Genomic DNA, 25,150 nt, shown 5'->3' with positions numbered 1-25,150 from the left:
CCTGGCGGGGGAGGTGGGGGCCGGAGCTCGGAGAAGTCATGGAGGGGAAGTTCACGGGGTGGGGGACACAGAAACCCACCGCCTCACCCGCCAGGCAAGGGAGGGGCCGAGACCTCCGCCCGGCTGGCACCGGCACGGAACTGTCGCAGCCCCCCGGCCTGGGGGAGGCCCTGCCCTCCTCCTGGGGTGGGGCCAGGCCCGAGGGGGTCCTGGAGGCCCGGGCGGGGCGGTGGGCGCTCCAGCCAGGCTTTGGCTCTGCGATGCTTGGCACGCTGCCCCGTCTCCAGGAAGCGTTAATACTTGGGGTGTCCTCCCCCCCAGCCCAGGGGCTCACGCCACCCCCGAGAGCCCCATCCAGTTCCCTTCTTGTGATCCGGGCCCTCCAGAGGCGCGAGGACCCCGCGGGCCCCGGGCCGGGCCCCGGCCGGCAGCACCATCTGCTCCCCCGCTGCGGGCGCGCCCTGGGGGGACGGCACGAAATGGCACAGAAAGGACCCTCTCGGTAGAGACGCCCAAGGGAAACGGGGTGAGAGGCTGGGTCCCCGCACGCCCTGCCCCCACGGGGCTGATCGCCAGGAACGCGGCCGCCCCCATCGCCACCAGGCCCCCCTTTCTGCAGCAGACACAGCAGGCCGGTGGCCCCGCGTGTCCAGCCCCGAGAGGAGGACGCAGGGTGGGCGCACGGGGCGGGCGTCGGGGCTGACCGCTGGGCTGTTTCTCGGATTTGCTGCCGGCGCGGACACCAATCTCGTGGGCGCGTCCAAGGCATCGCCGGCAGCCCGTTCCCCTTACGTTTGTGCAAAAAAACAAAACCCACATACAAACGACGACACTGTAGTGCTCAGTCCACAGAGACGCAGAGCCGCCTCCACCCCAGGAACGCCCCCTGGCCCCGTCCTCGGCCCTCCGGGGGCGGCCCCGCGGCTCTGGCTCAGTGCATGGCCGCGGCCGTGGCCAGGCCCGGGGGCCGCCCGGGGCCGAGGTGCCAGCCGCCGGGCACAGTGCGCGCGTGCGGCCCCCGGGACTCGGGGACAGCGGTCAGCCGGAGCCCACGCGCCCACCTCTCTCTCCGCCTCCTGGGGACAGACCTGAGAATATTCTGAAAACGTCCCCACCCGCCCTCACTCTGCCCACGTTGGTCACAACACCGAACAAAAGCCACCCCCACGCCGAGGGGGCCTCCTCCCGGCACCCCGGCCGGGACCCCCGGGTGCGCCCGGACGGCAGCCGGCTGCGGGGCGCAGACAGGGCCCGGGAGCCCCGCCCGGCCCTGGGGACACAGCCCCGAGAGCCCGAGGCCCCCGGGCTCCCCGGGGCGGCGGGGACAGTGGGGCGGGCCCGCGTCTCCTCCGCCGCGGAACCGCCCACACTTTTTGTTTTTTCCTCAAAAAAAAAAAAAAAGTTAGGCACTTCCCAGGGTGGGCAGCAGGGGGCGCCGCCCAGCCCGCTTCTCGGAGTCCAGTGGGCCGGAGCCGGCGCGGGCGGGGGGAGTCAATAACTTAACCGAGGAGGGAGAGTCACCGTGTCCACGCGTCCACGTGTCCGGGAGGAGGAGGGCGCGGGAGGGGCCCTGGGGCCGCGGGGCGCCGGGCGTCTCAGAGACGCCGCGCCTCTCCGTTTCCTTTTTTTTTTTTTTTTTTTTAGAAAAAAGCGAGCCACCAGTCAAGGCCAGAAAAAGGCGGCCTCGCCGCTGACAAAGGTGAGAAGGTGCAGAAGGGTGTGGAAGGAACGACGGAGGTCCCCTGATAGCTGTGAAATCAGAACCGCTGGTTATAAGGACGAGGAGAAGCGCGCGGGGCGGGCGGGGTCACACCAGGTTGTACTCCTTCAAGTTCAGCTGCAGGATCGTGTCCTTCACGGCGGCGAAGACGAAGCGGATGTTCTCCGTGTCGGTGGCGCACGTGAAGTGCGAGTAGATGATCTTGTCGCTGTCGGGGTTCAGGTCCACGAACATCCTCAGGATGAACTCGCGGGCGGCCTGCGCGTCCCGCTGCGGCCCTGGGGAGGGGGCGCGTCAGCCGGCGGGGCTCGCGGGGACAGCCCCCACCGCCTCCCGTGGGGGGCGCCACGGGGTCCGCCCAGGGTCCGCCCCACCCACTGGCCCGTCTCACCGGCTCAGCCAGAGACCCACGCGGCCAGGGTCCACTGGGACCTGCTGCTCATGTGGACGCTCCCACCACCCCCACACTGGAGCCGACCTTCGTTCTGGGCCTCACGTCACCCCACTGCGTTCACGCAGCACCCCAAACAGCCACATCCCAACACGGCCCGCGCCCACATGCACACTCGTACCCACACACACACCCCATGCACGCCCAGGTACACACACGCGCCCGGCCGAGCCAGGCTCCTCCACACCCGCCCCTGCGGCTCCCTCCCGCCCAGCCGCTCCCGCTCAGCCCCCACCCGGGGAGTCCGTCGGTCCTGCTGGGAGGCGCCGCGGCCTGGGAGCCCACACTCCCACCCCCAGCCCCACTTCGCCCTCAGAGCGGGTGGGCAGTGCCCACAGGCAGCACCCTCCTGGACGACGTCCCGCGGGGGCTCCCGGGCCGACCACCCTGTCCCCCGTCCCCCTGCTCCTCCAAGGGCCTGGGCAGGCGGGGGTCTGCACCTGAGCTGTTTCCCATAGGAGCTCAGGCTGATCCGGGGAGGGGTCAGGACGGTGGTCCCGGGGCCCCCTTCACTCCCAGGGCCTTGCTCCTCCCCGCCCGGCCACTGAGCCCCCACGGGCTCCTCGCTCAGCCGTGGGCACAGAGGGCAGGCTGCCCAGTGGGGACCGGGAGCCAGTGTCCCGGCTCATCCCTCCTGCTGCCAAGTACCGACCCCAGGGCGCCCCCTGGAGGACGGCGCTCCCCTGGGGGCACGCGGGCCTTTCCGCCCGTCAAAGGCGCGGGGAGCGGCGGCGGGGGCAGCGAGGCGGCAGCGCAGAGCCCGGGAAGCCTCCGCACGCGGGCCACAGACACACCCTCCTCCCCACCGGCCCCGACCACACACGAGGACGCCGAGGCCCAGAGACGGTGAGCGCCGCGCCAGAGGCGCCCAGCGCTCCGCCCTCCCCAGCAGGGAGCACGGGGCAGAGCGGGTGCCGCCCGCCCCACGGGGACACGGGGGCCCCGGCGCTCGGGCCGGCTCACCGTCGAACTCGGGGAAGTAGTCCACCAGGTGGGAGTGCAGGATCTTGTCCTCCAGCAGGTCCTTCTTGTTGAGGAAGAGGATGACCGACGAGTTCTGGAACCAGGGGTACGTGATGATGGTCCGGAAGAGCGCCTTGCTCTCCTCCATGCGGTTCTGCGGGGCACGGCTCTGAGTGACGCGGCCCCGCCGCCGGGCCCCCTCCCCCCAGGGCCCCTCCCCCCAGGGCCCCCGTCCCCACAGGGCCCCTTCCCCCCAGGGCCCCCTCCCCCCGGGGCCCCTCCCCCCGGGGCCCCTCCCCACAGGGCCCCCCTCCCCACAGGGCCCCCTTGAGGACAGGGCTCCTCCCCCCAGGGCCCCCGGCGGAGCGCGGGCCTCACCTCGTTGTCCGACTCCACCAGGACTTGGTCGTACTCGCTGAGGGCCACGAGGAACATGATGGACGTCACGTTCTCGAAGCAGTGGATCCACTTCCTCCGCTCAGACCTCTGTCCGCCCACGTCCACCATCCTGCAGGGGACGGGGCCGCGGGGCTCAGGGCCGAGGCTGCGACGGCCCTGCCCCCCTCCGATATGCCGCTCCCACCCACGGGAGCCCCAGGAGCCCCCGTGTCTGCACGAGCGGAGGGACGGCCCCGCCCCGAGAGCGGCCCCCACCTGCTCTGCAGGGAGCCCTGAGTCCAAGGAGCCCAGGGGACCCGGCGCTGGCGGCGGGTGTGATGTGCGCACCCCAGTGGGACCTGAGATGGGCCCACCCTCGGACCCCACGTCCCGCATCCAGAAACCCCCCTCCCCTCGCTGGGCAACGCGCAGCAGCTTCTCTAAAGCCCAGACGCTGTCTCGGTGTCCCCACAGCGACACCCAGATAAACGGAGGGACATTCGGACAGCGGACACGCCTCAGGCACCGCAAGGGGACGCTGCAGAGCGGAAACGCTCGTCCCCTCACTGGGCTCAAGTTCTGCGTCCAGCCTGAGAAATACTGACAGGCACAGACACAGGCGGGGACCACGGGTGACAGGGTCGGTTATGGGGGCTCTTTCTACTCGTGAATTTCCTAAGTTTTCTATAATAAGGGAAGATGCTCTGTTTTTAAAGAGGAAGACAAAGGCGGTAGGAGGGCAGCTCTCAGGCCACCAACCCCAGCCCCGAGGCGGTGGGGGTCCCTGCGCTGGGCCCCGTCTGCAGCTCTGCGGGGACGGCCGGGCTCGGACAGACACGGGCGGGACGCGGGCCGCCCTGGGCACGCCGGCAGAGGGGTTCCGCCTGGCGGGGTGCTTGCAGGGGAGACAGCAGGCCCAGGTGGACAGCGGACATGCCAAGGTGACCGTGAAGGGACAGGAGGGTGGTGACCTGGTGCTTGGACGCCAGGTCCAGCCGGCAGCGGCGGTCAGTGTGGGCAACACCAGCGGGGCCACAGCCTCTGGAGCACGAGCTCCCCAGGACAGGGCGGGACCCGGGCCCAGGGGGCAGGCCTCCACACCAGGCCCCCCATTTGGGACCAGGCTCACGTCCTCATACGTTGGGGCAATCGCGCCATCGGTCAATGCCGGCCGGGCTCCAACTGGGGCCGGGCCACGAGCTCCATGCCAGGGCCGCCGGCCTGCCTTCTACGAGCACACAACGGGACGGGCTCAGCTGGACGAGGGGCGGCTGGACGAGGAACACTGGCAGCAGAGGGACGGGGGCCACAGTGCAGTTCAGGCCCCCAGTGAGAGCACAGCAGGGCCGGGCGAGGCAGGGAGAGGCCTCCGGGAGGAGGTGACACACCCGCCTGAGCTGGGGCGGGAGAGGGGACAGGCATCCAGGGCAGAGGACACAGCAGGGGCGGCTGTACAGAGGGCAGGGTGAGGCCGCGTGAGGGGACTCCGGGACTCGAGGGCGGGGGCAGCGCCCGTGTGAAGCCCCAGCCTCTGCTGCGGCCTCAGCTCTGACCCCTGAGGTCACGACCCCATCAAAACCCGATTACAAAGAAAGAAAACCCAAACCCTGACTCTCACCAGAGAGACGTGCCGTCAGGCCCGTGCAGGGTGGATGCCCACGACCCTGCTCGAGACCCCAGGGAGCCCCCAAGAGCTCCCCACAGAGGCCCCAACCGGGCAGAGAGGGCGGGGTCCCTGGGCGGGTGGGTCTCAGGCCAGGGCACCTCAAGGGCAACCCAGCAGACTCCCTGAACCCCCGCTGGGGCCGGTGCCTCAAGGCCGCAGGGCAGAACACCATGGCCAGCAGCCACTGGCCCGGCTGACCCCCTCTGTAGGACCCCCTGCCCGGTCCCCACCCCCCTCCATGATGGCGGCCCCCTGGGACCATGTGCAATTGCAGTGAGGGAGGGGTCACGGCTGGGAGACAGGCCCCCACCAGGGACTGTGTCTCGGAGCACAGGGCCAAACAGTGTCCCCCAAATTCAGTCCTCTCGGACCGAGACCTGCTCTGGAAGCAGGGTGGGTGCAGATGTAACTGGCTGAGATGAGGTTACACTGGGTGGGGGGCCCTAGTCCAGTGACCAGTGGCTTTACAAGCAGAGGGAAATCTGGCCACACACACACAGGCAGAGATGGGGTGATGCGTCTACAAGCCAGGGGACGCCACAGATGGCCAGCGACCCCCAGGAGCTGGAAGAAACCGGGCACAGACTCCCCCTCACGGCCTCAAGGGAGCCAGCCCTGCCCACACCTCGACCTTGACCTGTGGCCTCCAGAACCGGGAGAGGATAAACGTCTGTGGTTTGAGCCGCCTGTCTGTGGTCATCTGTCGTGGCCACCCCCAGAGACACACACTTGGCCTCGCCACTTGGCAGCTCTGGACAAGCTGTGGCCTTGCTGAGTGGCGGGGCCCGCGTCCTCAGGTACAGCACCCAGTCCCCTCTGGCTGCAGGATCCACCAGGACTGGGCCCCCACGGAGAACTGCTCTGTTCTGCCAATGTGCCTCAAGCCACAGGGGCCCCGGGGCCACATCGGCCAGGACCCGCCCATCACCTGGCTCTACACGGGGCCCCGAGGGCCTTCAGGTTCCCCCCGCCACCCCACAGCACCCCTCCCCTGGCCGGAACTCCAGACCACCCCCACCCACCCCGCACCAGCATCCTCCCTCGCCTGCAGCCCCATCTCGGGGGCCCCACCCGAAGGCCCCGACTCTGCGGGGGTCACACCCCCTCACGGCCCACCACCCTGACACCTGGTGACAGTCACTATTCACAGATCTCCTCTCTCTCGTGGGTAGGAAGCTCCCGAGAGCAAAGACCAGGGTCCAATGAGCCTTTCGCGGCCCCACAGTGGGGCTCAGGGTCTGGGGGACCAACACCCCCTCCCCCGCGCTCGCAGAGCCCCGGGCCGCCCCGACGCCACCCAGGGGGCGGGGCCTGGTACCTGAAGATGATGTTCTCCAGGTCGAAGGGGTACTCGATGATGCCGGTGGTGGGCACGCGCACGCGCAGCACGTCCTGCTGGCTGGGCAGGTAGCCCAGGGTGGCGATGCGGTCCACGTCCGTCAGGTAGCTGCCACAGGGGACAGGTGCGCTCAGCCAGCTGCCGGGGCCACCCCGGCCACCACTGGCCCCCCTCGGCCCGGCACCATGCCTCAATAGCGGGGGCTGACACGGCCTAGCACCCTTGGGACAGGACAAGACGCTGGGGCGCTGCGGAGCCTCCCCACTCCCGACCTGGCAGGAGGGAGCCGGTCACTCGCTGGGTCTCACTGGACAGAAGTGACGCCGAGCAGGGATGCTGGGCGGCACAGAGGCCTCCCTAACAAAGCCGCCAGAGGACGGCGCTTGGGACAAAGGGACCTGGGCTGGGGCCTCCAGAGAGGCTGTGGGCCAGGGGGACCTCTCAGAAACAGCTCTCTAGTTGAGAACAGCTGCGGATTCACAGACAAGTCGCAGAGACGCCAGAGAAAATTCCAGCACCCAGCCCGCTCCCCAACGTGAGCATCTCCAGGCCCCTAGCACCCCGTCACCGCATTCCTGCGGGTAATAACGGAGCCCACCCTCTCCCAGGCTCCCCGGTCTCCCCGCTGGGCCCCGGCCGCCCCACTCACTACTTGGCGGAGTCTGAAAGCTGGTACTCGCGCCTGCGGTCGTAGCACTCCTGGATGCCAGGGTCGTTCCACAGCGTCTTGATGGCGTTCACGTACCGGTGCTCAAAGGTCGTCACCTTCTCCACGTCCACCTCCCGGATCAGCAGCGCGTTGGCCTGCGAGGCGGGAGGGGGGGCTGTGGGCTCGCCGGGGGCCTGGCCACACGGGCGCCCCAGGACGCGGCCGCGCACCAGCGCCCGGCCACCAGAGTGGGAGCCATCGACTCCAGTCCCGCGTGAACACGCGGCAGAAAGAAGTGAGGGCAACCAGCAGTGACTGTCCCTCAGTGCGGGGTCCCCAAAGCAGAACCCTCAGTGTTGGAGGGGCTGCTCTGGGCGGCTCTGGCAGGTGGGGATTGGAGACGACTACGCAGACACACCTGCTGCTCTGTTTAACAAGTGAGCCCGGCAAAGCCCCAAGGAGGAGATTCCGGCCTCCAGACAGGACAGGGAACAGCCACCACGGCCGGCAGTGCCCGGGCCCCCACTCCACGGCGACGGACCTGAGTCCCGGGAGCTGCTGTGACACATGGGACTTGTCATTTGGTCCCTGCCCCAGCACCTGGCACAGGGCTCCCCGACCCTTGGAATCTCTGAAGTGACAGAGTTGTCTCGTCTGCGAATAAGATGACTGGGGCTGGGGGCTCTGAGCAGCCTGGAGACGGGGCTGGTGGCAGGGGGACCAACCACGGGCGGGGAGGGGCTGGACGGTGACTTAATGGCAGTGGCCCATGGCTTAATCAGCCCCCACGGGCCAGTAGCTCCAGCAGACCCCGCACGTGTGGCCCCACAGCCAGGCCGGCAGGGACCCCAACCCAATGCCGGGCCCTGTAGGGGCCCCAATCATCTGTGAATTGGGGGAAAAGGAGCAAGACGCCAATCAGAGCCGTATCAGAAATGGGGTTGATCAACCTTCCTCAGCCTTGAACTAAATGATTAGTTTAAACCGTATTTGGATAAACGTGGACTCCATGCCACATGTTAGCCCGAGGCAAACTTCTGGGTGTACGAGAGGCCCCCAAAAAAAGATTTACAGAAACAAAGCCAAGGGAGGCACCAGTGAGAGCCCCTGGTGCACAGCTGGTGAAACACTGCTGGGGCGAGCAGGCTGGCGGATCCTCCAAAGGGCAGACTGCAGTCACCACGAGGCCCTGCATCTACACGCCCAGAGCATGAGAACAGGTGTGCAAACACCTGCACACAGATGTCACAGCAGCATGATTCACAAGCGCCAAAAAACGGAAACCACCAGATATCTGTCAGTGGATGATGGATCCACACAACCTGTTCCTCCACACACTGGAATATGACGCAGCCGTGAAGAGGAGTGAGGCCCTGACACAGCCACACCGTGGATGGACCCTGAGCACATGATGCTCAGTGAGAGAACCAGACACACCAAGGATACACGGTGTGTGAGTCCACTGATGTGAAATGTCCAGAACAGGCAGATCCGCAGACAGAAAGCGGGTTTGTGGTCATCAAGGGCTGGGGAGGGGATGGGGAGTGACTGCTCGTGGTGACAGGGTTTCCTTTTAGGGTGATGGAATGTTCTGGAACTAGATAGTGGTGATGGTTGCACAACTCTGTGAATGTACTAAAAACCAGTGAATTGCATACTTTCAATGGGTGAATTGTATGGTGGGTGAATTTTATCTCAATAAAGCTGTTACTAAAGAAAACGGGAGGGAAGTACCCCCCGCAGGGTCACCCAGAGGTCAGAAACACGGTGTGGCCCTCCAGGGGGCCAGAACCAGGAGGGAGCCCACACTGCCCACCCCCGGGGCGGCTAGCCAGCCCGGCTTCCCCGTCTGGAGAATGGGGAGCTAACAGCTACCTGACAGGGAAGTGGGGGGCTCAACCGGGCACACCCAGCACAGGCCAGTTGGCGCTCCAGAAGGCAGGTCCGTGATGGGGACGCAGGCCATCAGAGGGTCCCCCATGAGCAGCGCTCCCCACGCAGGGCCCCACGCTCACGTCCAGGCCACCCCTGGCCCAGGGCGGCCCCCAGCAACGGCCCGGGCCTCACCTTGTTCTGCTCGTACTTGTAGAGGATCTTCAGGGTCTCCATGGCGCGGATCATGGCCTGCATGGCGGTGAAGATGTTCTGGTAGACCAGCTTGGTGAAGCCCCGCTTGTCCTCCTCGGAGTAGCCCGCCCCGTGGATGATGCGCATCTGCTTGATGAACGTGCTTTTCCCGCTCTCGCCCGTGCCTGCGGGACCGGGGCAGCGAGATGAGGGCGGGGCCGGGACCCGCCTCACGTCCACCACGTCCCCCTCTCACGTCCCCACCTCACCCGCCCCGCCCCGCAGACAGGAGCCCAGCTCGGGGACACACTCCTGGCCCTGGGTGGCTCATCGGCCCTCGGCAGGGGTGTGGACAGCCACCCTGCGAAGCACATCCCTGCCTTTACCTCCCTCCTCCTCCCACGCGCCCCGTCTCACACGGGAGGAAACTGAGGCTGAGAGAGAGGAAGGACGGCGTCTGTGGGACCCCCAAGCGTCCCACCCCGTCACAGTGACAGGAGCTGAGCTGGTCTGAAGGCGACAGGGGCCGCACATGAGGAGACGGAGCCCGAGAGGCTGTCTCTCTCCCCCAGGTGCCGCCACCTCCTTCAGAGTCGGGCCACGAGTCCCCTCTCCTGTGGCCTTCACTCAGAGCTCTCCCACGCGCCCCGCAGGGACACCCGAGTCTGACCCGGCCACCTCTCCCCTGACCTCGGCCGCTCCTCTGCTACGAGATCTGCCAGAACATTCTCCTTTGGGGCAACAGTTTGGCATGTGCAGCGAAGGCCACGCGGTTCCAGGGCCAAATCGAGCGGTAGGGCACCGTACCACCACCCCAACAGCCCCCAAAGGCCCCTCCTCATTAGCCCCTCAACATCAGCCACCCAGCAGCTGAGCGCCCCCGGCTGCACCCAGCGTGACCGCGGTGCTCAGACAACTCCAAGCCCCGTGTCCCGTCCACCCGGAGGCCCCCGGCTCCCCGTCCTGGCACCCGCTCTCTCCTCTCCAGCCAGCAGCCCGGCGCATGCACGTGACTAAGCCCCGCAGTGTCTCATTTCTTCCTCCGTAAGCGTGAGGGAACGCGGCAGCCTCGTGAGGGGCTTCTAGCCTCACCTCCTCTCAGAGGGGTGCATTGAGGCTCTGAGGATCAAAGGATAGGGCGGTCGGGCTGGAAAACCATCTGACAAGGGGCCACACGGCCGGCTGCGTCCTCATCTCAGCTCGAGATGACCCCCATTCTCAACACGTTCTGTGCGACCTGGGGTCCTTGGCGCCCCGACCCCGCACCAGCCCCACGCCAGCACCAACACTACCCCAGGCCCCCTCCTGCTGCAGCCTCTCACCGCCTGGTCAAGGGGGCTGCCGCCTCCCACCCCGCAAGCAGCAAACCTGTCTCCCCACTTCCATTCAGCCCCGCACAGGGGACAGCAATTGCAATGGTTTTTAGCGCGTCCACAAACCTCTGTCTCCTTTCGAGAGGTGGAACCTGAGTCCCCTCCCCGTGAGCATGTGCTGGACTCAGTGACAGAAAGATGGTGTGTCACTTCCGAGACGAGGTGATAAAAGCACTTTGGCTTCCTCCTCGCTCTCTGGGACCACTCACTGGGGAGGGGTGGGGGCGGCCGCCGTGCTGTGAGGATGCCTAGGCGGTGCTGTGGAGAGGCCCACGTGGCGAGGAGCTGAGGCCTCCCCCTAGCAGCCACACGGGGGAGCCACCTTGGAAGCAGCTCCTCCGGTCCCGGTTGAGCCTTCAGATGAGGCGGCCCCGGCGGACAGCTTGACTGCAACCTCATGGGAGACCCCACGCCAGGAGCACCCAGATTCCTGACCCTCAGTAACCGTGTGAGAGAGAATAACCGTGCATTGTTTTCAGCTGCTAAGTTCTGCAGTGATTTCACTACACAGCAAGACACAACTTCTAAATTCTAAGAATGCACTGCCTCACACCCCTATTTGATACTCCTCCTCAGATGCCCACTCACATACAAACTGAAGCCCCAGCGCCCCCTTTTGGAGACTCAGAACCCCCCAAACTCCCCCATCCAACTTCTCCAGGCTTATCTTCACCACTCTGTCTCTGAGTCGGCCCAGCATCTGCCACCTCCCTGCACGTGCCCAAGCTGCACCCTCCGTCCTCGGTGCCGTCTCACTCACGGCCACCTGTGACACGGCCTGCCACTCGGGCTGCGGCTCAGCTCCCCCCACAGCCTGCACCCCAGACACCCCTGCTCTCTGTGGACACTGGGGACCGTCACTGCTGCTGGGTGGGGGTCTGTCCCCAGGTGTCTGTCCCCAGCCTCCCTGCCCAAGAGCTCCTGGAGAAGAAGCCAATTGTGTGTGCCCCACAGTGACCACAGTGTCCTGCGTCCGAGTCACTGACCACAGGCGCCTGAGCTCACCCGGGCAGACGTGAGTCAGACTCGAGGTGTCACGAAGCAGGGCCTTGGGGGCAGCCATCTCTCTCTACAACTCTGGCCGCCCGCCCCGGATCCTTCCCACAATAAATAGACATGACTCTGGCTCTGTTGTCAAGTGGTCACCACCCCTGCCATCCCTCACCCTCTCTACCTCACTTTGCTCACCTCTGCCAAAAATCTATGAAGCCAGCCACCCACTCCCACCAACCCACCCCAGTGCTGGGGGCAGGAGGGGGTGGGGGGCGTGCATGGGGCCCCACTGCCCCCCAGGGGGATCCACACTGCTACCCCCTCACCACACGCTGCCACGAGGGGCGGGCGGCATGCTAGGAACGCAACTTCTAGGGCAGGTTCCCCTTGACGGGTCTACACGCCCCCCCCAACACCCCCACCCCGCAACCTGGCACTGCGACACTGGGGCTGGGTCACTCTCTTTGGAGCCATCCTGGGCACTGTGGGGGGCTGAGCAGCATCCATGGCCCCCACCCACTTGATGCCAGTGTGACAACCATAGATGTCCCCACACATCACCCAGTGTCCTCTGAGGCAGAACTGCCCTGGAGTTAGAACTCCTGTTTTTGACAAAACGCCATTACAAAGAGATAACTGCCCTACTGGTGCCTTTGGAAGGGTCTCTCATTAGAAACAGCCAAACAGGTGCACATATTCAAGCCCAACGCAGACGCAGACCCGCAGGTCCCACCCCGCCGGCCACAAGGTGGGCCTCGACTGCAGAATGGGGAGAGCGAGCCCGGGCTCTCACAAGCACGCTGGGAAGACCAAGAACGGGATGAACACTCAGGTCACCACCCGGTGAGAGGAACTAGTCTCACAAAAGCTTTTTAAAAACAGAGAGAAAATGACAACCAGCCCCCCATGGAGCTCTCGAGGCAGTGCAGGCACAGCGGGGGGGGGGGGGTGTCTCACACACACGTACACGCACACCTGCACACACACGCTCACACATGTGCACGTATCTGCACATGTGCACACCCACACACGTACATGCATGCACACAGCCCGTGTCAATCAGCACAGGACACTGCGGCAGGCCCTAGGAGGGGACGGGAGGTACAGGGTACATGTCCGCAGAGGGGCCCTGAACGCCGGGCCAGAGAGCAGCCTCACGATTGGCGAGAAGCCGGGCCAAAAGAGAACGGGGGGGCGGCCAGCAGACGGACAGAGACAGACGCCGGGACACTCCCTTAACACCGAGAGACAAGAAGCAGGACGCCGAGGAAGCCTGCAGGAGGGGCCGGTGATGTCGGGGGCCTGCAGGAGGCGCACAGCTGGGGTCACACGGGTCCCCCCCCGCCCGTGGCAGAGTAGCCTCTGCAGAGACAGCAGCCGTGAGCGACCTCCAGAAGCAAAGACCCCACCGTGTGCGGGGATGGGTGTGAGCTCACCTCTCTGTGGACCCTCCCACGACATCCCCGGGAGTCAGGTCAGCAGGCTGTACCCCTGAAACCCACACGTTCACGTTGACTAGAGCTCCACGGAGCCAGGGAGAAAATGCAGCACAGGCAATGCCCCTGGGGACAGCGGCCAACTGTCCCCGTCCGCCCGGGACGTGGGACGGTCGGTGACCCTGCCCAGGCGGCTGTCATCTTGCAGGCAGGACAAAGAAGGGAGACGAGGAGGGGGCAGCTGCAGGAGGTATGGCCCTGAGGGAGGTGCTTGTGTCGCCCGTGCTCCGGGCCAAGAGTGCCCGAGTGAGGCCTCCAGCGCCGGCTCCGGGGTCCAACCTCCAGGCCAGGGGCCTGCGTGCCCTCCGCCCTGGGACGGGCTGCCCAGGTGGCCCGCGAGGCGCTCGGCCACTGCCGGGCCCAGGAGGGAGGGAGGCCAGGCTCGGGGCACAGGGGCGGCCAAAGTAACCAGGCTGGTCTGTCAGCTGCCCGTGTCCTGGGCCATCTCGGCCACCTCTCGTTGTCACGCGGCACCTAGGAGCCGGGACACGGGCCCGCGGTGGAATCTCCAGCCCTGGGAACCCCCACGCGCCCGACCCAATGTCCACCTGCCCGGAGGAGGCCTCGGGTACAGGCGCAGCTGGAAAGGGCCGACGCCCCGGGGCCTGGGCAGCTCCACCCTCTGCACTCCCGCCGCTGCCCCACTCGGGCTGGCCCTCAGCCTCCCGCCCGCAGCTCACCCCGCCGCCCTGGCCACACTCCCCGAGAGAGAGATGGTTTCACACCCTCTTCCGGCCCCAAAGCCTTCAACAGCCGCCCACCAGGGAGAAAAACAGGCCCCTCCTCCCGCAGGAACGGGCGAGACCCCGTGATCAGGCCTCGTTCCATCCACGTGGACCCCGCCCCATCCCCAACCACGCAGGGCGCGGCCGCCCGGACCCCTGAGCTCCGCAAACACCGGCCAGACACTGGCACGCAACCCAGGAGCAGCCTCACTCGTAACTGCGCCCTTCACCTGCGGACGGTCACGGACCGCGGCCCCCTCACCATGGAGCACTACTCAGTGATGGACGGGGGCCACGTACGGACCGCAGCGGCGCCGTGGCCTCCGGGAATTACGCCGAGGGGGGAAAATCCACCCCGGACGTTATTCGTCGCACGCTCCTGCTGCTGGAACGTTGCCGATGACGAGACTGCGGGGACGGAGGACAAACGGGGGCTGCTGTGGGCTGGCGGGTCGTGGGTCCCCGAGGTGCTGAAAACCTTCACCCCGAGGGTTGTGGTGGTGACGCCGTGGGGACGAGCGCACACCCGCCTCCCCGTGAGGAAGCCGGGCGGCTCCAGGTCCACGCCGTGGGCGGACCCCAAGTTCGTGTCCGAGGGCCCCCGGCCTGCCCGCTGTGCGTTTCCAGAGGATGCGTGTGGGCGCCCACGGCTGTGCGCCAGCGCTGTGCACACTGTGACAGAGAAACCGTCCCGTTGGGCCAACCCCCCAGCACGCCCAGGCCCCAGGAACCCACCGCCAGGGCCCCCAGGGAGCGCCCGGCCCCCAGCACTGCGCACATTTCTTCAGAAACCCTGATCCACCATGCTAGCTCCGTCATGCGCCCCCCACGCGTCCCCCCCACCCCGAGTCCCCAACGCCGGGCAGGCTGGACTCGACCAGTCATTTCTCCAAGAACAGGGAGCCCCTGGGGTCCAGCCCAGGGGTCGGAGGTCACGCCCCAGCCCGGGGCTCTGCACTTGGAAGGCGGGGCCCGGGGGGGCTCAGCTGGGGCAGAGCAGACCTGGGAGCCTGCCGGCCACCCTCTGGGCGCGCTCAGTCGCGCCACCACCAGGAGGGGCCAGTGAGACCGCTGTCCCTGTGCGACCAAATGGAGGAGAGAAGGCGGGAAGGCGCGTGCGAGGGAGGAGGCAGCGCCGGCCGCCGTCACTCTGGCTGGACCTGGAGCCGCAGATCAGGAGGACGACAGTCTGCACCCCCAGCCCGCAGACACTCCGCCACCGTGGGAGAGAAAGGGCAGAACAGGAGACCGTGCGCGTCCCATCGCTGGAAGACTCAGGTGCGCTGCGCAGAAACGTCGCAGGCCCCAGGGCAGGCGGCCAAGACCTGGCGAGGAGAACGTGAGTGCAGGAGTCCAGGGCTGGGGCCGGGGCTGCCGCCCGGCTGTCCCCAACTGTGGGATGTGGGCAGAGGCCAGGAACCCCGGGACGGCAGGGAGGCCCAGGCGAGACTGCCAGGATCCAGGCTCCTGGAACAGCCCGAAACCCAGCACAGAGCTCAAGCTGTGTCAACAGCGCCGAGATCAAAGACGGGGCGCTGACCTTACACGGGGGACAGAGAAAACGCCAAACCCTCATGCAGCTGAGGACGGCCATCACAGACCCCTCTCGCCCTACTCACTCATTCATTCATCCGTTCATTCATTCAGTGATACCACTCCCACCCACCTCCCTTTGGACAGGAGAGGGGACTGAGGCACAGAGAGGTTAAGTGGTTTCTCTGAGGTCACACAGCAGGTAACTGTCGGACCTCAACACACTTGGGTCTCCCAGCCTCACAACCACAGGTCTGCCTGCCCCCCCAGGACATCTGTCTCTCCTTGTTCTGCTACGACCGTCACTTGTCACTTGGGGAAGTGAGAAAAGGCAAGTGCCCTGGGGGAACGCTCCTCGGCCAGCAGCGGCCCCCAGAGAGAGAAGGACACCAGCAAGCGCCTCGCTGACAGGGACAGGAAGGAGGGTGAGAGCTCACTGCCCCACGGGCGACGGGAAAGCCACGGGCAGCAACAGGACCGACCTCCGGACTCATCACACCACCTTATCTGCACGCCGGGCCAAAGTCGGGGGGGCTGGCACAGGGCCGGCGTCCCCTGCCCGGGCCCCCAGGTGCCGACACCAACTGCCCCTCGGCCGGGCCACACCGCCTGCCACGACTTTGAGGGTCAGGGCATGTCCTTCACCCACCACGTGTTTTCTGAGCCCCCACTTTGTCCCACACGCTGGTCTTGCTGCAGCCCCTCCTGAGTGCCCGAGGGTTGGGGGGACCTGGTGTGAGCCCCTAGTCCTGCCGAGCCCCGCCGTCCAACCCAGTTGGGGTGCGTGGGCAGCACCCTGGCCTGGGGATCGAGGACGGACCCCCGCCTGCCCAGCTCACAGATACCTCCGTGGAGGCTCGGATAAGGGGACACGCGGGCAGAGACAGGGGCGGGGGGCTCAGAGCCCAGACCCGCCTCCCGTTCAAATTCCGGCCCCACGGGCCTCCCTGAGGGTCTGACCTGTCACCTCTGGTCCCTTTCAGCTCTATGCCCCGACTGAGGTCCCCGAGCAAACCGACAGGCCGGCTGCAGGGGCAGCATCCACCAGGCCTGGCCGGAGCTGCTCCTGACGGTGCTAACAGTGCGCCCACCGCGCACAGCACCCTCCAGGCGCTGGGGGTCGGAGAAGGGACCGAGACGGCCGAACCTCTGAAGGCCCAGCTCCGGAGACCCCACTCAGCGGCCGAGGGAGCCGCGAGCCAGTGAAGACAGTGTGGTCGAATAAAAAGAATCACACAGACGGCGGTCCCCAGCTTGACATCCATCACCCCACTAACCCTCGCACTGACCGCAGAAAGCCAGCATGATTGCTCCCGTTTCCCAGAAGAGAAAACCGAGGCTCGGCAGTCACGCGGGGACAGAAACCCCACTCCAGCTCTTTCCAGCACTTTCCAGCTGGTCCTCGTACGGACACCCCCTCCCAGAGCTGTTCTGCAGCTTCTCAATGGCAACGTGTGCAAAGCGTCCAGTGGGAACAAAACACAAAACAGCTCCTTCAGCTTGCTGAGGGCCTACTGTGTGCCAAGCCCGCCTACTGTGTGCCAAGCGCGTGGCTGGCATCATCACATTCAATCCCACGACAAAGCTGCAGGGCAGGGGCAGCGTTCCCACTCGACAGATGAGGACATTGAGGCCGGGACACCCGGCCTGGCCCGCCACAATCTCACCCCCGAGCCAGCACACACCTCACCGCTGGGGAGCCCACCCGGTCCGCCTACAGGAGGCCTCGGGAGGGAGGCGGCTGCGAGCTGGCCCCTGGAAGCCCTGTGTGTTCACACGTCAGAGCCCAGGGCCCAGGGCAGGGGGCAGTGGGGCCCGCCTAGGCAGGCAGCCTCGCGCCCAGGCGAGCTGTGAGGACGCCAGGTTCCTCCCGCCCCACGTCCCCAGGGGAACCGAATTCCGGTGGCAAATCAGAGTCACTCAGCAAACCTTTCTGAGGCCTGCACGGCGCTGTGCCACGGCTGGGCCATGGGGGCCGAGGACCCCGAGGCGGGGAGTGGGGGGGGAGTGACGGGGGCACAGTGAGCCCGCGGACCCCCACCCCAGGAACTACGAATATCGGCAAGCGGCTGCACTAACTCCCCAAGCCAGCCAGCCTGGGTCTGGGATCCCGGTTCTGCGAGCAGCTTGAGTTCCACCAAGAAATACAGGGGTGCTCCCCAAGCCCGTGGAGATGCCCTAATCTTGTCGCTGCTCAGAGACCCCAAACTAGTGGTCCGCCGAGCCTTACTGTCCTCAAAGCACGGGCCGCAGGAAAGGAGCGCCCGTGGGGGACCTGAGACGGAGAGCTCCTCCTGACCGCGGTCCACTCTGCCCACCCGCTCGGCTCAGAGTCCCAGCCCCGACCCGCCCAGCCCGGCTCGGACTTTGCACCCAGCGCCGTCCGGGACAGAGCGGGAACAGCGGGCTGGGCGCTCCTCCTGCTGTGGCTCTTGTCTGGGCTCCATCTGGTACATGCCCACTGCTCCAGCTCCCGGCCAGGAGCAGCGAGGCCCACGGACGCACCCGCGGGGCTGCACGGGGAAGGCTCGCCCACGAAAATCAGAAACTGAAACCTTCTGTGGTTACAAATCGGAGCAGAGCACTTCCTCAGGCCTGGCCGCAGCGGCCAGCACGCTCGGCACCACGCACGGGGAAGGGGAGAGCCTGAACGCACCACCACCCTCTGCGCACACGGATGCAGAGCCTGGTGACACAGCCGGCGAGGTCCCCCGCGACACTCACTGTCCCTTGTGGGGAGTCCTTCCAGGGGCCGGGCCCCACAGGCCCCATGACAAGGGAACAGAGTCCTCCAGGTCCAGGCAGGGACACCGAGGGAGGGGCAGCCTTCCAGAGACAGCGCCCCAAGAAAGCAGACCATTGGAGCAGAATAATTTAATGCAACTTAAACTTAACACGCACAAGACACGTCCGGGGGGTCTCGGTCCTTCCACAGCCCCGGGGTCATCGGGGGTGGACGAGGGGCTACCCCAGGGCACTACCTGCTCTCCCGGTCCGCAGGGGACGAGGCACGGCCACGCCGCCAGGAGCTGGTGGCCGCGCTCTGCGCCTCCAAGCACTGGGAGGCGCGCCCTTCCCGCGGGGCCACCACACCCCATGCCAGATTCCGGGCGGGCTCTGGGGGCCAGCGCAGGCCCGACAGGAAGCCCTCAGAGCTGACTGCCCTGCTTTATTTAGAAATCCCGGAACACTGGGCCTCCCGGCACAGGCTTCCCAGGGAAGCTTCCATGTCCCAGTGGGAAACCTGCCCGAAGGGACAGATGAGGGGCCTCCCTGGCTGGTTTCTAGCAAGCGGGTTTCTAGCAAGCGACAGCAAGTCGACTGCAAAGGCGATCACCGGAGGCAGAAGCCAGCCGGGACCCCACCCCAAGAGCTCCCGACCGGCCTGCAGCCCCCGGGCCCAGGAGAACGATGCTGGGTTCTCAGGACCGCAGGGCCCGGGGCGGCCGGGGCACAGATGCTGCACGGACAGGGTTCCCCCACGATTTCCTACCAGACGTCCGCTAACAAGGCCGCAGCCCGGACTCCCGGGCCAATAAAACTGCGCACGTGTGCCACACACGTTCGTGTATGTACTGAGCGTGCACAGACGCACACACGGTGGTTTCGGATGGAACCCACAAAACTATTCGCCTTTTAAACATTCACCAAACACGTGACAAAACCATTGACGCTGATTACACTCCAGCTCTGTGACACACGCTGATCTTGTGTGCTACCATGAGGGGCTCTCAAACAGGGGTGATCCCGCCCCCAGGGGACACTGGGCCACGTCTAGGGACATTGTGGTTGCCACACTGGGGGTGCTCCTGGCATCGAGTGGGTGGGGCCAGGGATGCGGCTCCACAGCCCACAGCACGGCCCTGGACCTCGGCCCGGCATTTACAGCTGGTCCTCCTCGTCATAAACCTTCACCTTGGCCCCATGAGCTCCCATCATCCTCTTTCTCTCTGGCCCCCTGTGCCCAGGACTCGGCGTCCCGAGACAGGTGCACGATGCCCTGTCGTGCAGGCCGGTGGGGGGAGGGCTGGGTGTTCTCTGGGGTCCCACGGCGGGGTGGGGGGACTGCAGACACTGGGGCTCCTGCAGCCGAGCCGGTGACCTGTGTTCTTGAACCCCACGACCATCTGCAGCCTGGGTACCCTCAGGACAGGCAGTGGGGCCGTCTGGGGGCTCACAGAGCCCCCAGGCAAGGCTGTCTGGTAACATCACCAAGATGCTGGAGATGTCTAAATCCCCCTCCCAAAATAAAGTCTGCTCGCGCTGCCAAAGCCAGCAGTGCCACCCTGTCCGCCAGAGCGCCACTTGGAGCCCGCCGCAAGTTCCCTCCAAGCATTACGGTTACTCCCTGCCTGTCTTTCCCGGAAAGGTGGCCTGTTATAGGGCATTTAGATAAATCGGAACATATGTTTGAAAAAGAAAAAAAAAACGGGGAAGGTGTTTCATCAAAGTGGGGGTCCGGGGGGTGGGTCCCTGCAGGCGGGAGAAGCAATGCATGCCTGCCACCCCCCAAAAGAGCCAACGCCCCTCAGCCATCAGGCTCGGCGCCCCTAAACCCTGCGCTGTTCTTGGGGTGCGCCCTCCGTGACAGCCCCCTCCCATTGGGCCCCAGGGCCCACGGGAGCTATCCCTGAGCGGGGAGCGAGCATTCTCTCCCTTCCCCGCAGCCCAGGACCGGCGGAGCTCAGGAAGGGCCGCGAGGGTTGCTGTTTTGTAAACGACCTTCATGCCTTTGACAGCAGAGCTGAGTCCTTCAGCAGCCCTTATTTGGGGTGACAACACTGTGCCCACAGCTGGGCCGCCTCGCTGCCTGCAACAGCAACAGGTGTGCCTGGGGAGATGCAGACGCGGACAGGGATCTTCTCCGGGAGAGGGAGGGGGAGCCGGAGATCCAGCTCCCACCCAGACGTGGGAAAGGGGATGAGGAAAGTGCTGAACGCCGGTGAAGGCCCCTCCAGGGTCCACCCGCCCCGGCCTCTGGCTACAACAGAAACCCGAGACGAAAGGTTGTCTTCTCCCCCACGGGTGTAGGGTGTACCCCACTCCACCCCACTTGGGAGGACAGGGGGAGGGAGGCAGGGGAGCGGCCTGAGGGAACGGGCTGGAGGGGGCCAGGCCCGGCGTGCAGGGCATAGGGCTCCACCTGGTGGGAAGAGCCGAGACGGGAGCCCGGGAGGCGAGGGGCGCGTCTTGTGGATTACAGCCCAAAGGTCTGGCCCTAGGCTGATGCTGCAGGCAGCGAGGGGGGACACTCAGTGGGGCGGGGACAGGGGGCCAGCCCTGTGTGGGGAGGGGGTCGCACCATGAGAAGGGCAGCAGGCAGACCCTCCAGGGTTCTGGGGGCCTGACCCAGACAGAAGCAGGAGCTGGCCCTGCAGGGATCAGACACCAGGCAGCAGAGGCAGGAACTGACCCTGGCGGGTTCTGGGGGCCCCGCCTGGACAGCAGAGGCTGGGGCTGGCCCTGAAGAAACATGGGGCCCGACATAGTCAACAGAGGCAGGCCTGACCCTGCAGGGATTGTGGCCCTGCTGCAGACAGCACAGGCACAGGCTGACCCCAAGGGTCCGGGGCACCAACGTGCACAGCAGAGGCAGGGCTGACCTGAAGGAACCTAGGGCCTGCTGTGGACAGCACAGGCAGGGGCCGACCCTGAGGCCCAGGGCCCGCTCTAGACAGCTCAGGCACAGGCTGTGGACAGCACAGGCGGGGTCGGGCTGCGGTGGACAGCACGGCTCAGGACTGACTGCAAGGCCCCGAGGCCCACCGTGGACAGCACGGGCAGGGATGGGGGGGCCCCTCAGTGTCCAGCACAGGCACAGACCACGTCCAGCACGGGTGAGGATCCGCCCCCCCGTGTCCAGCCCAGGCAGGGACCGGCCCCCCGTGTCCAGCCCGGGCGGGGACCGGCCCCCCGTGTCCAGCCCAGACGGGGACCGGCCCCCCCGTGTCCAGCACAGACGGGGGGGCCGTGTCCAGCACAGACGGGGATCGGCCCCCCGTGTCCAGCCCGGGCGGGGACCGGCCCCCTGTGTCCAGCACAGACAGGGATCGGCGCCCCGTGTCCAGCCCGGGCGAGGACCGGCCCCCCGTGTCCAGCACAGACAGGGACCGGCCCCCCGTGTCCAGCACAGACAGGGATCGGCGCCCCGTGTCCAGCACAGACAGAGATCGGCGCCCCGTGTCCAGCCCGGGCGGGGACCGGCCCCCCGTGTCCAGCACAGACGGGGATCGGCCCCCCGTGTCCAGCCCGGGCGGGGACCAGCCCCCCGTGTCCAGCACAGACAGGGATCGGCGCCCCGTGTCCAGCCCGGGCGAGGACCGGCCCCCCGTGTCCAGCACAGACAGGGATCGGCGCCCCGTGTCCAGCCCGGGCGAGGACCGGCCCCCCGTGTCCAGCACAGACAGGGATCGGCGCCCCGTGTCCAGCACAGAGATCGGCGCCCCGTGTCCAGCCCGGGCGGGGACCGGCCCCGAGCCCGCCGCCCGCAGGCCCGGCCACTCACCGAGCAGCAGCAGCTTGAGCTCGCGCCGGGCGTCGCGCTTGTCCCGCCGCAGCTGCTTCTCGATCTCGGCGTTGATGCGCTTGGACTCCTTCACCTCGTCGCTCAGGCAACACGCCATCATGGACTCCAGAGTCATCGTCCCGGCCCCGGCCGCCCGGCCGCCCCCCGCCCGCCGCCCGCCCTGCCCGCCGCCCGCCTGGCCTCGGCGCTCGGCCCCCGGGCCGGCCGGTGCGCTCGGCCGCCTGCGAGCGCCGGTCCGCTCCGCGCGCTCTCCGCCCTGCCGCCCTCCGACCGCGCCGCCGCCGCCGCCACCGCTGCCAACCGCAGCCGCCGCGACCGAGCGACACCGCCGCACAACCTAACCCGCGCGCGGACGGCGCCGACGGGCGGGCGGCGCGGCCAATGGGAGGGGGCGGTGGCGCGCGCGCCGCCGCGGGGGCGGGACCAGCGGTGGGTGGGCGGGGCGTCGGCGGGCGGGGCGGGGCGGGGCGAGCGGGCGCGCCCGCGGGTTAGGTTGCGCCGACGTGGGCAGGGGGACGCGCGGCCCGGAGCCGGGCGGGGCCGCCCGGGATTGTGGGAATGTGGCGGACTCGGCCGGCCGGCTCGGCTGCGCTCGGCTCCGCTCGGCCCGGGAGCGAGAGGCGCGGACCCGGCGCGGCGGTCGCGGGGCTGGGGGACCCCGTTCCCACGCGGGACACTGGGGGACCAGCCCTCACGGTCTCCCGGCCGGAAACGAGCCTTCCCCTTGTCCGTTCTTGGAACAAGCATTAATGGAAGGCCTCCTGTATACCAGGCCCGGGCCGGGATTAATGCAGCGCCTGCTATGTGCCACGTATTGAGCAAGCATTAATGGAATGCCTCCTGCATACCAGGCATGGGCCAGCCTTTAAGGCAGTACCTACTGTATAACAGGCATGGACGAAACATTAATGCAGCGCCCGCTGTATACCAGGCAGGAAGCAAACATTAGTAGAATGCCTACTGTAAACGAGGCATGGGCCAGGCATTACTGCGGCGCCTGCTGTATTCCAGGCAGAGAACAAGCATTAACGTAAGGCTTGTTATATACCAGACAGGGCTAAAGCGTTAATGCAGCACCTGCTGTATACTAGGCACGGACCAAGCATTAATGCAACGCCTGCCGTGTATCAGACAGGGCAAAAGCATTATGGAGTGCCTACTGTAAACCAGGCACGGACACAGGCATTAGAGCAGTTCCTGCTATAGGCCAGGCAGAGAGCAAGCATTAATGAAGAGCCTACTGTATACAAAGCACTGCTTTCGGCCCTTTAAACCAACCCTCCTACTCGATTAATTTTACCGGAACGTAGCCATGCCCATTCATTTCCGTGTGGAGCTTAGCTGCTTTCACCTGGCAAGGGCAGAGCGGAGTGGCTGTGGACTACCCTACAATATACTATCTGGCCTCTCATAGAAAGACCTAGAACGAGGCCCAGACACACAGGAGGTGCTCAATCAATGCATTTGGAATGATGGAAAAAGAATAAAAGAGTTTGGAGTGTTCCTGGTGCCGGAAACCCATTCCACGGAGGAGGAAACCGAGTCCCCCTCTGCGGCGCCTCTCCCAGCCGCGACCCGGCGGGACCCCCACCTCCCCTCCCCACCCGGCCCTGCCCAGGTCCCGTCCCTGCACCTTGACACGCCACAGCCTCCTGTCTCGAGATACGGGGCGAGGGGGTCAAAGTCTGCGTTTATTGGCTGATGGCAAATGTGGGGAGGTTGGCTCCTTGGACCTGTCACCTGGGGACTTCCGTGCTCACCTCGGCGGGTGGCGCAGCCGGGGATCCTGGGCTCCCCCATGAACAGACAGAAGCCCATTGTGCAAAGAACCCACAGCCAGGGAGACCGAACAGAACCACTGTCACTCGGGCCCCGGCTCAAACGTCCCCTCCCCAGGGGGAGGGTCAGGCCAGCGCCCCCACCCTGTCACCACCGGCTGGACTTCCCCCACGGCCCTTTCCAGGGCTGGAAATCATCTTCTTTATGTATCTCTTTACTCATTTACCCGTAATATAAGGTGTCTTTGTCTGTCTTGATCACTGCCGTATCTAGAACCGGGCCTGTACACACTGGGCGCTCAATAAATCTTGAAGGAAAGGGTGGATTTGTTGTTGCAAATGTTGTTTGCGGTCCATATCAACCAGCAGACTGTGGGCAGTGACCGTGCGTGTCTCGGTCACCGAGGGGTCTCCCACGTCCAGCAGGGAGCCTTGGGCCTCTTCCCTCCTCCGGCAATGCTCCTGCGTGCCAGGTGCCACACCAGAGGGTGACGAGTGGAATCGTTCTTTCGTGTGTGTGAGGGCCACGTGTGGGGGGAACTCCGTCCGTCTCGTCTTCTGCGCTGTCTCCGGGACCTAAACCAGCACCTGGCATACAGCAGGTGCTCAATGAGTGTTTGTGAAATCAATGAAGGAACCGGGCTCTTTTTCTGGAGGTAAAAACCTCACTGTACTTCCTTCCCTTCTCTGCTCCTGTCCCGTGACGCCGTCACCACCTCCTTGCACAGGACTTAACCCTCAGGACGGAATCTCCTTTCTGCTGCTTGCTCTGGCGTGGACTGTGGGCGGGCGACTTAACTTTCCCGGGCCTGTTTCCCCATCTGTAAAGTGGGGAATATCATATCAGTTCTTTTACCTTGAGCTGTTGTAAATCGCCAAGAAGAAGGTTCTTGTGATGTACACAGTAGAAGCCTAATGTTTGCTTAAATATTTAAACACAAGGGGATGGTGGTAGATAACCTCCAGGACGGCCCCCAGCAAGCCCCGCTCTCTGGTATCCATGGCCTTGTGTAATTCACCCCCTGCCTAGGGTGTGGGTTGAATTTAGTGATCTGCTTCTAACAAATAGAATATGACGATGTGGCTTCAGAGGCTGGGTTATAAGGTGTCTTGGGCTCCCATCTTGGACTCCGTCTCACTCGCTCCTAGAGCCCAGCCGCTCTGGAAAGGAGTCTAGGCTATCCCGCTGGAGGAGCCCCGAGGCCTCCCGCCAACAGCCACTCAAGGGAGCCAGCTTGGAAGCAGTTCCTCCGTCCCCAGTCGAGCTTTCAGATGAGGCAGCCCCCGCGGACAGCTGGACCGCGACCTCATCTGAGACCCCGAGCCAGAACCACTTGGTTACGTTGCTCCCAAATTCCCAACCCTCGGAAACTGCGTGAGAGAACGAATGTTTATTGTTTTAAGGCATCAAGTTGGGGGGCGATTTGTTACGCAGAAATCGATCACAAATACATGCCGCCGAGAAAAATGGGAGTGATGTCACACAAGACCTG

At 65.8% G+C, this 25,150-nt stretch overlaps 1 protein-coding gene across 1 annotated transcript; it reads right to left on the bottom strand.

Moving 5' to 3' along the window:
- Positions 1 to 419: 419 nt before the first annotated feature.
- GNA11 (G protein subunit alpha 11) lies at positions 420 to 22,016 on the bottom strand. The gene is made up of 7 exons (XM_058537721.1): positions 21,859 to 22,016; positions 9,234 to 9,418; positions 7,167 to 7,321; positions 6,497 to 6,625; positions 3,513 to 3,642; positions 3,135 to 3,288; positions 420 to 1,998 (listed from the first exon to the last, which is right to left on the bottom strand). The coding sequence occupies exons 1-7, from the start codon at positions 21,992 to 21,994 to the stop codon at positions 1,808 to 1,810; spliced, it is 1,080 nt and encodes a 359-aa protein (XP_058393704.1). The 5' UTR covers positions 21,995 to 22,016; the 3' UTR covers positions 420 to 1,807.
- Between the last annotated feature and the right edge of the window lie 3,134 nt (positions 22,017 to 25,150).

Source organism: Diceros bicornis, unplaced genomic scaffold (genome assembly GCF_020826845.1).
Source record: "Diceros bicornis minor isolate mBicDic1 unplaced genomic scaffold, mDicBic1.mat.cur scaffold_67_ctg1, whole genome shotgun sequence".
Lineage (NCBI taxonomy): Eukaryota > Metazoa > Chordata > Mammalia > Perissodactyla > Rhinocerotidae > Diceros > Diceros bicornis.
The sequence above is the reverse complement of the archived record's forward strand: the minus strand, read 5'-3'. Positions and strand labels throughout refer to the sequence as shown.

Excerpts from the sequence above, each read along its gene's own strand:
- GNA11 (XM_058537721.1), bottom strand. The coding sequence starts at position 21,994 with ATGACTCTGGAGTCCATGATGGCGTGTTGCCTGAGCGACGAGGTGAAG. Across the intron at positions 3,643-6,496 it reads CTGGAGAACATCATCTTCAG|GATGGTGGACGTGGGCGGAC; the intron begins GTACCAGGCCCC and ends CGTCCCCTGCAG. Across the intron at positions 3,289-3,512 it reads TGGTGGAGTCGGACAACGAG|AACCGCATGGAGGAGAGCAA; the intron begins GTGAGGCCCGCG and ends CGTGCCCCGCAG.